Source organism: Capsicum annuum, unplaced genomic scaffold, assembly GCF_002878395.1.
Source record: "Capsicum annuum cultivar UCD-10X-F1 unplaced genomic scaffold, UCD10Xv1.1 ctg4635, whole genome shotgun sequence".
NCBI classification, from domain to species: domain Eukaryota; kingdom Viridiplantae; phylum Streptophyta; class Magnoliopsida; order Solanales; family Solanaceae; genus Capsicum; species Capsicum annuum.
The window spans coordinates 104,437-118,650 of record NW_025853913.1 but is presented as its reverse complement, the minus strand read 5'-3'; the positions used below and the strand labels follow the sequence as shown (position 1 = coordinate 118,650).

Below are 14,214 nucleotides of genomic sequence, written 5' to 3'. Positions count from 1 at the left end.
AGTCGGTACACCCTACAAATTTGAAATTCCATGGTCGATGTGGAACCTTCTCTTAACTCGATGGCTGAGCCTACAATCCAAGTAGCCGCCAGGATTTGGAGACAGTGATACCCCCTATGTGAGCACATCACAGGAATCCCACCATGTGAGATGTCCTAATCACTTTTGTTATCCTCCCATGTAGGATACAATATCATAAGACCTGTATCGGCAACTACGATTTCCAGCGATGAGCCCTTACACTCAAACGTCTTCTTCAGGTAACCTCCTATCTCTCTTAAGCCCAAATTTTAGTTCTTTAAAGTAAACTTGTTCATACTTTCAAAACATTCAAAACTCTTTCTATTAAGGGCATGTAATCACCGGGTATCATCATACCCTGACTTGCAAGTCAATATCATATCAAATTCACAGCCCGTTATATTCAAAACATGCACATGACCACCCAAGATTCATAAAATCATAATAGAGTCATCACTTTGAAATCTCAAGAACATTTATGCATTTAACCTCTCTTTGCAAGATTCAAAACATGTGGTGGCCATGTCGATTTATTCAATCACATGCAATTCTTTCCCTTTAAAGCAAGAATATAGTTATAACATGAAAATCCCTCTCATCATATATAAACCATATCAAACACCATAATATAGAGAAGATCACTTTCAAATCTTAAAGCATGCAATTCAAACCATTCAAAATGAAAATATAAACTTTAGTGCGCAACAAAAGAGGGAATTCATACCTATGATGCATAATTTTTAAAAATCATATTGAATACTTCATTATAGATCATAATTGGGGATCTTTAATCTTAATAAAACTAATCTTAATAAAACATTTAAACTTATGCCCTAGGTTTTTAGAGTAGTCCCACATACCTTAGGTTATAAGATTTGAAAGATAAACCAGAAATCTTGATCTATTTTCTTAAAATCTTGAACTTAAGGATTAGTTATTGATTTCTTGTTCTTGGAGGTGGTTAGGGTTTTAGTTTGAGTGAAAATTGGATAAGGATGCAATTGATGCATCTTGGGGATGAATTTTATGTTAGGGACAAAATTTGGGTAAGGGAATATGACTAAAGTGCCCCTAGTACCTTTAGGAATTAAAATAACGTGTAAAACTACTTTAGATTTGCGTCAGGTATTCGTATCGGTACACAGTCGACGCAACACATCAAGATCGCATCGGTTTACTGCCTCACACGGAAAATGCCATAACTCTTCGCTCGATTATCGGATTTTGGCAAAATTAGTATCATTGGAAAGACAATTCAATTATCTATAATTTGGTGAGTGTTGAGCTAAAAAATTCTATGTCTATCAAAAGTTATACACATTCAAAGTAGATCCTTGAAGAATTCAAATATCAAACTTTGGATGAATGAAAGATTCTTAGCTTAACTTCGCTTTAAGCGATTTCTATGAACATTTTTCACCTCATAAAAACTTCATATACTAGGATAAAGGTCATGTCACATGAATTTAAATATAAACCATGGAATTGGAGCTTACACACTTTGGAACGGTTCGCTTTCTAGCTCAAAAATGTGGGCCAATACATTTATAACAAGAGAGGGATTATAATTGTTCATGCTCTCAATTCAAGTTTCAAACATCAAACCATATGCATATATATATATATATGTATGTATGTATGTATGTATGTATGTATGTGTATGTGTGAATAATAATCGAATTTAAGAGGGAAGGCCTCAAGAGCAAAACTTCATTATCAAGAAGGATTCACAATGCATAATTGTAGTTGAAATTTCAATACCCATTTGTAAATTCATGATTTATCAACATATAAATGTTATTGAAACAATTTCATCATGCCCATGTAGTTTAGGAAAACTCCACGTACCTTAGATTACAAGATTTGAAGTGTAGAACTCGAATCTTGATTTGTACCTCGAAAATCTTTGACTTAAGGATTGATTTTCTTGATTTTTTGTTCTTGGAGGAAACTCTAGTTTGATGTTATTTTTGAGAGTGAAAAGAGGATTTTGATGTTGTATAACTTATAATGATTGATTAATAACGGTTTATACTATAATTAAATTCACGGGAAAGGTTTTTGGAGTGAGAAAAAGACCAAAATACCCCTAAGAAAACCCAAAAAATGGCAGAACTTCATCAGTTGATGACCAAGGTTGATAGGCCGTCATTTAGGCCATCACTTTTGGGATGGATTTTACCTTTTTCTGCCCTAGGATAACGACTAGGGCTGATGGGCCGTCACCTAGTTGATAGGTCATCAGCCTCGTCGTCACATTTTGGCAGACAAACACTTCGAAGTAAAATGAGCATAACTTTCTACTCCGATATTGAATTAAGGTAAAACTAGTTGCGTTGGAAAGAGGAATAAAATATATTTCTTTTAATATATGGTAGGACATGTAACTCATTATATACTAGAAATAATGGTCGTTGAAATTTGACACAAGCTGAAACATTTAATAAAACTTAATCGATAGAAACGTTCTCAACTCGTCTTTGAGTTATCAGATATTTGTGACCTAAATTCATATACAAAGGTATTCCCACACTATAGAATTGATCATAACACATATATTAATAAAGAATTATTGGGTTCGGGTCTATACGCTTAGGAACGACGGTTTGGAATCTAGTTCGAAAGAATGCGGGGTGTTACATGAGTAATGTAGACGCTGAGGCTAATGATGAAGAACAAGCCATTTTATTACTTATTTTCTACCTCACACCCCCCCCCCCCCTCATTCAAATCATTTAAGCATATTTGAGATACTATGCAAATCGAGATAACCGAGAGATAGAGATATTACAGTGGAAAGTAGTGGAACCCATGGAGAAGGATTGTTTTAAGAGGTAGATCTAATAAGAAAGAATCAAATAGCGAGAGGTCTAAATCAACGTCAAAGTCCAAAAATATAAATGTAGTGTGGAAATACTTTCATAAAAAAGGCCATATTATTTCTAAATGTTGTAAGTTGAAAACCAAAGAAAAGAATAAGGAAAACAAAAATGAGCACCAGAAAAATAATCACGCTGAAGCTAGTGTTGTTGTTGATATGTCTGAGGGAACTATATTTTTAGCTACTCGTAATAGTTTTAAGTATATCGATCAATATATTTTGAATTTCGGTTGTTCTTATCATATTTGTCCCAATAGGGATTTGTTAACTATATTTGAACCTCTTGGAGATATAGTCATCTTGAAGGGCAACAGTGCTCCCTGTAAAGTTTTTAGTAATGGTACAGTCCAAATAAGAATGCACGATTGTGTGGTGAAAACTCTCACAGATATTAGATATGTTCCTAACTTAAAGAAAAATCTCATCTCATTGGGCATCTCTTGGGTGCAAATACATAGGCGAAGGTGGAGTTCTAAAGATCTCACTAGGTGATTTTCTGATCATGAAAGCACACAGATTTGGTATGTTGTACACTTTATTTGGATCCACTGTTATAGGTGTTACTATATATAGTTTCAACTTCAAATTAATCTTATTATGACATCACCAAATCGTGGCATATGCGATATATGAGTGAATAAAGGTCGTTCCATCCTCAGCAAAAGAGGTCTTCTATATGGACAAAGTATCTGGAACATGGAGTTTTGTGAACACAGTGCATTTAGAATGAAGAAAAAGTCTAGTTTTAAATCTCCAGCAATTCATCAAACAAAAGGTACTTTTGACTACATTTATTCGGATCTTGGGGCTCCTTCTCGTACCACATAAAAAGGTGGTGTCAGGAATATGTTAAATTTCATTGATGATTACTCAAAGAAAGTTTTGTTTAGATAATGACTTGAAATTTTGTAATGATGAGTTCAACAAATTTTTAAAAATAAAGGAATAGCTTGACATCGCACTCTGAGCATGTCCCCTTAGCAAAATGGCGTTACAAAATGAATAAAACAAACTCTTTTGGACAATGCTCATTACATGATTTCAAATGTTGGATTAAAAAACACTTTTTGGCCAGGGATATTTCTACAGCTTGTTATATTGTCAATCCTGCTCCTTCTACACCTTTGAACTTTAAGATTTTGAAGGAAGTATCATCAGGAGGACAAATGAGGGCAAGACCCTGTTATTTTGAGAGATTGGCATATCAATCCCTATTATTTAATCCTAAAACAAGAGAATGAGTTTATCTATTTACTACATATGGTGGATTGAATTGTGAGTAGACCGTTTTTAGTTGTCTTACACGCAATGATGCAGCTACCATTCTATGCAGCTGTAGCAGTTCTTGGACCATTCTTGGGAGACAGTCCACTCTTAAGATAATCATTTGGCGTTTGTGGGCATAGCTTAGTGCTGCGAGTTTATTCGCCTCTTTGTTTGGGTCTGTTTTCACTTTTTCGAAAATTTCAGAAATTTCAAAACAGAAAAAAGGTGTTTCCAATTTTTCCACTTTATATACTTACAAGAATTCAAAACCAACTGTAATTAATTTCATAGCCAATGTCTCTTCAAATATCATTTTTCACTTTGAAAAACAAATATTTTAATTTTCAAACATGGTCAAACGGCTACTAAATTCTGTAAAAATAGATAAATGCAATTCCTGATGTGGCTGTGCCACATCACCAAGCTAAGGATTCTCTTTTCTATATGTATATGTATGTATGTGTGTATATATATATACATACATATATACATACATATATATACATATATTTTGTAAGATTATTGAAGAATAAATAGATATCATAAATGCAATTCCTAATTTGGTTACGCCACATGCCGGGCTAAGGATACTCTTTTATATATGTACTAGTTTCTCGTCTCGTGCGTTGTGCATACCAAATTTAATCATGCACAATTTCATAAAATATTATCAATATAAATAAATAATTATACATGAACGAATAGAGTACAAGTTTCTGTGGTAAGTCAAGTAGGTTGTTGGTATAGGGACTTATATGTCGAGGTTAAGATATTTGAATTTAGTGTAAACATTTAAAGATGAACAATCATAATTTAATTATATTTGTATGGTTATTTTTGTATATATGGATTTATGAGGTAAAACATATCTCACGGCTTGATACATTTTTTTTTTTTTCAAATAATCATGGTGACTACATCAGTTTTTACGTACTTTGACTAATGTCATGAGATATTTGTCACCTCCCACCGGCAACAAGTACCATATTACTCTGTCTAATAAGGTTAAAACAGATGAAAAGAAATCACCCACTATTTTGTCTTTATCTGAATTTGAACCTGAGATTACATGATGTTCAACCCACTTTACTGAGATCGAAGCCATACCTTTGGGTGCTCTCACCTAATACTTCTTATAGAGAACATCCTGATGTATGTGCCTTTCACTTTCATCTACCTGAGTAGATCTTTTACCGTCAATAGTGATATTTAGCTTTAAAGTGCAACATACAATTAGTCATATGCAAAGACATTATGGTAATCCAAACTCAAATTTGACCTCAAGTCCTTTTTCTTCTTCATGAATGAACCTAAATATACGATTTCTTGAATCAGAATTATCATGATTGACACTTAAATTAAAGATAAGAGAAGAAGCAAGAGAATTATCAAGAAGCCTAGAATGATCAATAAATATGAAGGTTGGTTCATGTACTACAAAAATGAAATCTTTACTACGAGGTACATATAAAAATATTAGATTTATATCAATCTCAATGAGAAATGAATGACCAATCTTTGGGATTCTCAAATGGAACAAAAAAATTAATATATATATATACACACACACATCCTTCTCAGGATTCTCAGTATTCTATAGCCATTTATTATATAACGTTGTTCATTGTTGAACTCCCTACCTCTTAATTTATTTATTTATTTCACCTTTTGATAGTTAATTTAATTAATTTTTTATGTTAAATTAGATTAAATTAATATTTTAATTGAAAAGTACTATATGTTACATTTGTTCTCATGTATATAAGTCAAAGTTCAACTAATTTGAATCTCGATAAGTGATGGTTGTCACATATATTATTGGGACAAAAGGTTGTATCATCCAAATGATTAGTTAATTATTTATTCATTATGTAATGCTTAAAAATATATCAACTATCATATACCAATTAATTAAGACTGTCAGTGCTGCAGAGTACAGACAAAAACTTGACCGCATATTCTTGTAAATATCTCCTAGAATTTATTCATTTTTCAACTCCACCTAAGATTATTATAATTTTGTTGCAATAATAAAATGTTTAGTTTAAAAATCAACACTCTGAAAGGAAAATTAATTATTTTGAGCTACACCTCAATCTCAAACAAGTTGAATTGATTATATATAAAACGCTCAGATTCAAGCATGAAGAAATTTTGATTGATCCTGATGCAGTAGTAAAATATTATTGAGGTTAGTAAATCGTAACATTGCAGGACTGCGAAATAAGCTATAGCTAATATCACACAACTGCTTGAGATTAACTACCAGCAGTTTGCTCAACTAAGTCATTCACAAAATGGAAAGATCAAATGATAACAACATTTGTCATTCCATCCCTGGCTGTGCATTTTCAGTACGGCGAATATAAAAGAAACCAAACCTGACCACATCAGTTAAATTATTGTTTTCAAAAATTTATTAATACAGATTGGTCACAACTAAACGAAGGAATATTAAACCTCTAGGGGTCATATAGAACGTGAGATAGGATGATACTAATTTTGGGATAAGTTTTGAAATAACATTATTACATGTTTAGTTTGAGATATTAGCTATTTTACTGATTATTTTATCTCATTATTCATATTAAAATGGTGAAATTACTACATATGGGTTGAATAAAATAATTTCATGAGATATTTGAACTCGCACTGAGATAAGGTGTGTTTTCCAGGATTAAGTCTGAAAATATAAAATTTATCCCAAGACTCTAATCTGAATCTTAATTTTGGATATTCCACCACCTTATTCCATCTAATTTAGTATTGTTTTATCCCATATTTAAATAAGATAAATTAGTCCAACGATTATAATTGTAGGACCATAATCCTGAATAACTTAGTCCGAGAATGAAACAACCCCTAATTAATGTGTATTATTTATATATGCACACTAATAAAAAGAATATGAAAAATATGAGCCTCTAAAAATTCAAATTCAATTGATGTCAAGTCACCTATACATTATAATCATTTTACAGAACAAATTGCAATTATGATAACCAATTGCAAAAGTCTATCCCAAATAAACACCAAATTAAGTATAAGCAATGATAAACATGTTGTAGTAATCTTATATGTTCTATTTTTTATTGATAATGACTATGTTTTAGTTTTTTTTTCACCTAGTAAAACTAATATACTATTAAAGATTGTCCAAGAACACTTCGAACAATAGCAAAAGTTAGAAAATACAAGCTAGCGGTAGCATAGAGAAATAAAAAAATCTTTTCATATCTAGAGTGAGTTGTTGGTCAAAATCAACCTTCAACTATACTCAAAACATAAGCTACATTCTTAAACTATCACAGTGAACAAAATACATTGTTAAGGTATTTAATACTTAGTAACTTTCATCTTTTTCTTTGACATCGTTAGAAACTTAACATAACTACCTATGTGCAAATCACATCACATCAATAAGCCCAAATCAATATTCAAAGTCGCTTCATTTTCTACAAGGACGTACCAAGCAAGATTTCAATCTTCAAAAATATCATCAAACTCCATCTTTTAGTCTCTTACTCCTCTTCTGCCAAAGCTTCTCCCATGTCCCAAATCAATCCATCACTTATTGTCTTCATTTTTTTAGGGCATTAGTTAAAAAACATTCCTGTTATTTTCCCATGCACAAGAGATTTTGGCACTTTAAAAGTGTATACTTATGAACAATTACTAAGCATGCAAGACTATTTATTTTCGATAGAGAAATAAATATGTACTTTTTTTCTTTTTTATTTACTTACCGCATTTTGTTTTTCGAGAATCAAACATCAACTTTGAATAGAATTTTAAGATAAATTTTTTTCACCAAATTAATATGTAAAGGATTGACATGTATATTATTTTTCATATATTTTTTAAATATCTAAATTTAAAATTTAAAATATTAAATTATTCTAAATCAATTTAACTTTATAAAATAATCAAATCTACTTTCACAAAGTGAAATATGAATAAGTAAAAAGGATGGAGGAAGTAGTTCATAATGCAATACTACAATTGCAATGATCAAAAGTAGATCAAAGAAACATCATCATTTTTGAGCTTTAGCAGATAGAATTAAATAAGGACATAATTAAATTGTAAAAAATACACAGAAAAGCATGCTCACAATACAATCTGTGATCACTTCTACTCATATTATTAAGTCTAGAAGAAATTAAGCATATGATTTGGTTCAGCATTATTATTTGATGGATAAACATTTGTGGCTAGCATGTGACGATTTGTTCTGACAAAGAAAAACAATTAAAAACATAAAACGTGGAAGTCTAGATAGTAGCAAATCTAAAGAAAACTCACTGGCATAAAATTTCCTTCTCTTTTAGCACCACTAAATCTCCACAAATATGATGAGCGAATACTCCCCAAAAAAGAATCAAGCCACGATATTTGACAATAAATACATATCAACGAATGATAATAAGTTTCAATCTACAAGAATGTTTTTCTAAGAAAATAGAAGCGATTAATTTGTAAAGTTTGCAAGAGATAGATTTCATTGAGGAATTAGGCGGAAATACAAGAGGAATCGTACAATAAAAGTATTGAAACTCTGGCGATCAAAGCATGAATGCAAGAAAAGGTGAGAAGAAGTATGTTTATTTTTATAAGGTAAGGAAAATAATTAAAGAAGATGGCTTCTTGTTGAAGGAGGAGCAAGAGGCCTATTCTAAAGCCGTTAATGGAGAATATGAATTGGGAGAGAGAGAGTTCATTGGAGGAATTGATTTTGCCATGATACAGTAAACGTCTAAAGGCATCATAGATTTCTAGTGTTGTAGAAACCTTAGGTAGCAACGTTTGAAAACCAAATAGGTATTTAGGTTAATTAGGTTAATCAGAAGGATATTTTAGTAATTTTACTTTAAGTTTATTGAGTTGATGCTTTTAAAGTAGTATATATATATATATATATATATATATACACACATATATATATATATATATATATATATTGTAAGATTATTATTGAAGAGTAAATAGATATCATACATGCAATTCCTAATTTGGTTATGCCCCGTGCCGGGATAAGGATACTCTTTTATATATGTATATATATTGAAAATTATTGAAGAGTTAATAGATATCCTAAATGCAATTCCTAATTTGTTGTGCCACGTTCCTTGCTAAGGATTCTCTTTTATATATATATATAGAAGAAGATTATTAGGGCACAAACTGTGCAGTCTACTAGCATTCCTCACTTTGAGAAGAACATCTAAACCTAACTCTTGCTTTAGGCAATTGAACTTCTTCTATCTGGGATACCATAATTTCTTTTTTGAGTTGCAACTCCAATAAGTGATTCAATAATCCCTGATGAAATCATTATTGAGATCCTCTTAAGGCTGCCCACTAAATTATTGTCGAGAATTGTGTGCGTTTCAAAACCCTGGCATCAACTAATCTCTAGCCCTGATTTCGTCAAGACTCATCTGAAGTTAATTGCTAATGATAAAGAATACTTCCATCTTAGAGTTCTACTTAAGGGCATCGGAGGAATCAATTTTTGTCATCTAAACTACTTTTGGGCATGACTCCTCCTCTGCGTCCTCAACATGGTAGAACTAAAACAGTCAAGAAATTCAAAATGGTTTTGGAATGGACTGTGCTTTTCTTGATTCTTAACAAGCATGAGATTCAACTTATTCACAAAGAGAAACTGCTTCGACTTGAGAAGAACCGTGCATAAGTTGAAATGCACTTATGGTCTTATCAAGTGGAAGAAGTTTCTCCTTGTGAATAAGTTGAATCTCATGCTTGTTAAGCCGCAAGAAAAGAGCAGTGCATTCTAGAACCATTTTGAACTTCTTGATTGTTTCAATTCTCCCATGTTGTGGACATTGAGGAGGAGTCATACCCAAAAATAGTAATCTAAGCAATTAAGCATTGGGAATTTCTTACATTCCATACAAGCTCCGGCTAACTCTTGGCCTAAATTGTGGAAATTTAATTAGATTCGTCCATATTATCAGAACTGCGAATAAGTTAAGAGGACTGAGAATTTTATGATACCTCATTCAACTTGCTTGTAATATTTCCCTGATATCATACCCTTGGATTGTGGTAGTGTTGGAGCCTTACCTTTGGTGCATTATTTATGCTTACTTTTAACGAACAAAAAATTGATATTCTATACGCCCTACTATTTCAGCAAATTGTAGATAAGTTTTTTCCTCAAATGAACTGGGTTGCATAACATGTTCCATCAATGTATTTAAAAGCAGTAAACTTACTAGCACAATTTTCGAGTAAAAAATACTTGGCTCACAACAGGTGTAAAATACCACGAACTACACCTGTATAGGATTTATCCCAAAATCACTACCACAATGAGCCTTTAAAACGATCAATTACAAACTCAGTAACCTAAGGAATTATAAACTCTAATTCCTATCAACTTAATAACTATGGATTATAAACTCTAGTTCCTAAACAACTCACAAACCGCTCAAGGCTTGTGATCCAAAATCTCTAAGTTATCCTAACTTGAAGACAAATTACTACTCCAGTTCATAACACGTTGGAAATATGAATCAAATGATTCCCTCTCAAAGAACAACCCTAATACAATCAATCTAAACTTTAGCTAGACTCTACCATGTATGGATATGCTCCTTCTAGGATTCCTTTATGCAGCACTTTAAGAATCAATCTTTGATTTTGCCTTCGCTTTGAATGAGTGTGCAAACGACTTTGTAGAAGCTTTTGGATATTTATAGATGTTGATACTTGCTTCTTCTATGTCAGATTGTTTTTCCTTCAAAGGAATCCCATTCCTTTTTTTGAAACTTAATTAGAAATCCATTCCAACTTGGACACCTTTATTGCCTTCATTTTGTAATTGTTTTCCTTACATATATTTACCAAATATAGGTATCTTTTTTAAATAAGGAATCCATGTCTCGAATCTGAATCATGAGGGCTTCAACTTGTTTTGCTTGTGTCACACATTGGATTTACTCCTTGTCTTTCTGTAATAAGGTATCCATGTCTCGAGGGTTGTTTGTACCATCTAGTTTGGGTCAAAGATTTTAGTGTTGATAGACCCTCACTAATGTCTATTCTGGTAGTTAATGAGTTCCCCAAAGTCTTTTTCGATGACTTTCCCGGTATTCCTCCTAATAGGCGGATAGATTTTGGGTTTGACCTCTTGCTTAATACGCAACCCATTTCCATATTCCACTATATAGGATGGCTCCTGAGGATCTTGAAAAGTTAAAAGAGGAGTTGAAAAACCTCCTTGATAAGGGTTTCATATGTTCTTGTGTCTCTCCCTGGGTTGCTCTGATACTCTTCGTGTGAAAGAAAGAAGGGTCCCTTCGTATTGCGTAAATTATCGTCAGCTGTATAAAGTCCCAGTTAAAAATAAGTATCCTCTCTTTAGAATTGATGACCATTTTTGACCAGCTTCAGGTTGCCAAATGCTCTTCCAAGATAGATTTTCATGTGGGTTATCATCATTTAAAGATTAGGGAAGCTGATATTCCCAATACTATTTTTTGAAATCGGTATGGCCATTTTGAATTCTTGATAAAGTCCTTTGGTTTAAATAACACCCCTATAGACTTCATGGATCTTATGAGCAAGGTGTTCACGCATTTTTTGGGTCTTATGAACAAGGTGTTCATTCATGACATCCTCTTTTACTCACGGAGTGAGGAGGAGCATGCCAATCACCTTTCTGTTGTCCTTCAGACCCTCAAAGGTCAAGAATTATGTGCAAAATTCTTTCAGTATGTGTTCTAGTTAAATTGTGTTGCTTTTCTCAGTCATATTGCTTCAAGTAAAGGGATTAAGGTGGATCCTCAGAAGATTGAAGAGATCAAGAAATGGACTAGACCTATAATTCCAACTGATATTAGAGTTTCTTAGCCTTGGCGGGTTACTGCAATAGGTTTGTGGAAAATTTCACAACTATAGCGGCACAATTAACTAAGTTAACTTTGAAAAGGTGAAGCTCCAATGGTACGATGCTTGAGAGGGAAGTTTTGAGAAGTTAAAAGATCAGTTGACATTTACTCCTATTTTTACCCTACCCGAGGGTATTGAGGGGTTCGTAGTGTATTATGATGCGCCCTGAGTGGGACTTAATTGTGTTCTTATGCAGTATGGAAATGTTAGGTCTTAAGCTTCTAGGAAACTTAAAGGCCATAAGAAAAACTACCTAACCCCTGATCTTGAGATGGCGGCAGTGGTTTTTGCACTTAAGATTTGGTGTCACTATTAATATGGAGTGCATATGGACATTTACTCTAATCACAAGACTCTGCAATATGTTTTCACTTAGAAGGAACTGAATCTTAGGTCCAAGGTTTCACCTTCTTATTTTGATGATAACAAATCAATACAGTTTAATAAAAGAACATTTACTTGTGGTAATTTTATTGTTGGTATAGGTTTACTTGATGAAGAAAGATCTGGTGAAGATCTAAACAAACATGGAAAATAAGGAAATTCAAGTCAATTAGAGCATCCATTCGTCTCTAGTGGGATCTTCTATGGCTGCACTGAGAATAGAGCACATGGTTTACCAGGATACACTATCTAAGGTAAGAGCTAGTTCAGTAACACCAGGAGGTCAATTGAATGTATATAAGGAAATTAAGGAATCAAGCAAAGCTCAAAAGCAGAATTGCATTAACACGGGAGGACATAGGGCTTGGGTAAGGTTCCTTTGTGCCAATTATTTGACAGTGAAAGGCATGAACCTGACATATATCCCTCTGATTATTAAAGAAGGGGAGGTTATGGTGCAATTAGAAGGTGAAGATATATCTAAAAGAAATACCATATGGAAAAAAGCTCTAATTATGTATGTAGTGGGGAATATGCCAATGATTGGAGCTGTTGAGAGATTCATCGCAGCACAATGGCAATTTGTGCAGAAGCCAAGGGTATATCTTCATGCAGAAAGGTATTTTGTAGTAAAATTCTCTTCTGTTGCAGAGAGGGATGAGGTTTTTGTTTCGGGTCCATATACATTGGCTAGCAGACCTATTATTCTAAAAGCATGGACGAATGAGTTTAATCTCCATGAGAAAGTTCTGAAAACTATACCCTTATGGGTGAAACTCCCAACGTTACCTTTGAACTACTGGAGCAATAAGGCACTAAGATTGGGAGTGCACTGGGAAATCCCATTTACGCAGATGCTTTCACTAAAAAATGTGGAGAAAATATCATATGCAAGGTTACTTGTAGAAATAGATGTGATGCGACCCTTGCCAGGTAGTGTGAAAGTGTGTGATACTGAAGGAAAAGTTTTGCATCAAATAGTCTTGTATGAGTGAAAACCTGAGTATTGTTCTAAATATTGTATTTTTGGGCACGTATGAAAACCAACAAGAAGGGAGGAACCTAAAATGGGAAAGCAGAATGTGTCCAGACAGGAATGGGTTTTCAAAGGGGTACTTGACCCTACAACTAATCCTTTGATTGATAATAAAGGAAGATCCACCAGTGTATTGTCAGTAGAGAACGAGATAGGTCCAGCGGCTATGGGTAAGGAAGCTAACACTAGTGAATGGGAAGAGGCTAAAGTAAGATCTACAGTGAAATTGCAGCATCCAGCAATCTCTAAGCATATCACAAATACTGATAATGGATACAAGACACTTCATTATATAGCTTAATTGATGAAAGAGTGAGGTTCAGGGGTGAAGGGGAAGTCAAGTACTAAAGGGAGTGGTGGCAACCTACTACAAGATTTTACCCATTGATGAAAGTGATAGCATGGAATATTAGAGGGATGAATAAAGTATATAGACATATTGAGCTTCGAGAGGTTTGCAGAAATAGACATTTTAGCATTACTAGTAGTGTTAGCGACTAAAGTAAAGGAGAGAAATGCCCCAAATATCATCAGAAAGATAGTGCCACATTGGAAGTGGGTGGCAAATTATAATACTGGTCCTAGAGGCCAAATCTGGGTATTATGGAACCCAGAGATAGTAGATTATAGAGTAGAGGTAACACACATAATTTATTCATGGTTATATGATTATGGTTCAGACAGGTATAGTTATATCTATTAGAGT

At 33.2% G+C, this 14,214-nt stretch overlaps 1 protein-coding gene across 1 annotated transcript; it reads left to right on the top strand.

Moving 5' to 3' along the window:
* The first annotated feature begins 12,675 nt into the window (after nucleotides 1-12,675).
* LOC107846584 lies at nucleotides 12,676-13,467 on the top strand. The gene has a single exon (XM_016690937.2). The coding sequence runs from the start codon at nucleotides 12,676-12,678 to the stop codon at nucleotides 13,465-13,467; it is 792 nt and encodes a 263-aa protein (XP_016546423.2).
* The last annotated feature ends 747 nt before the right edge of the window (nucleotides 13,468-14,214 follow it).

Bases quoted from the DNA above. Each gene is read 5' to 3' on its own strand.
- LOC107846584 (XM_016690937.2), top strand. From the start codon at position 12,676: ATGGCTGCACTGAGAATAGAGCACATGGTTTACCAGGATACACTATCT.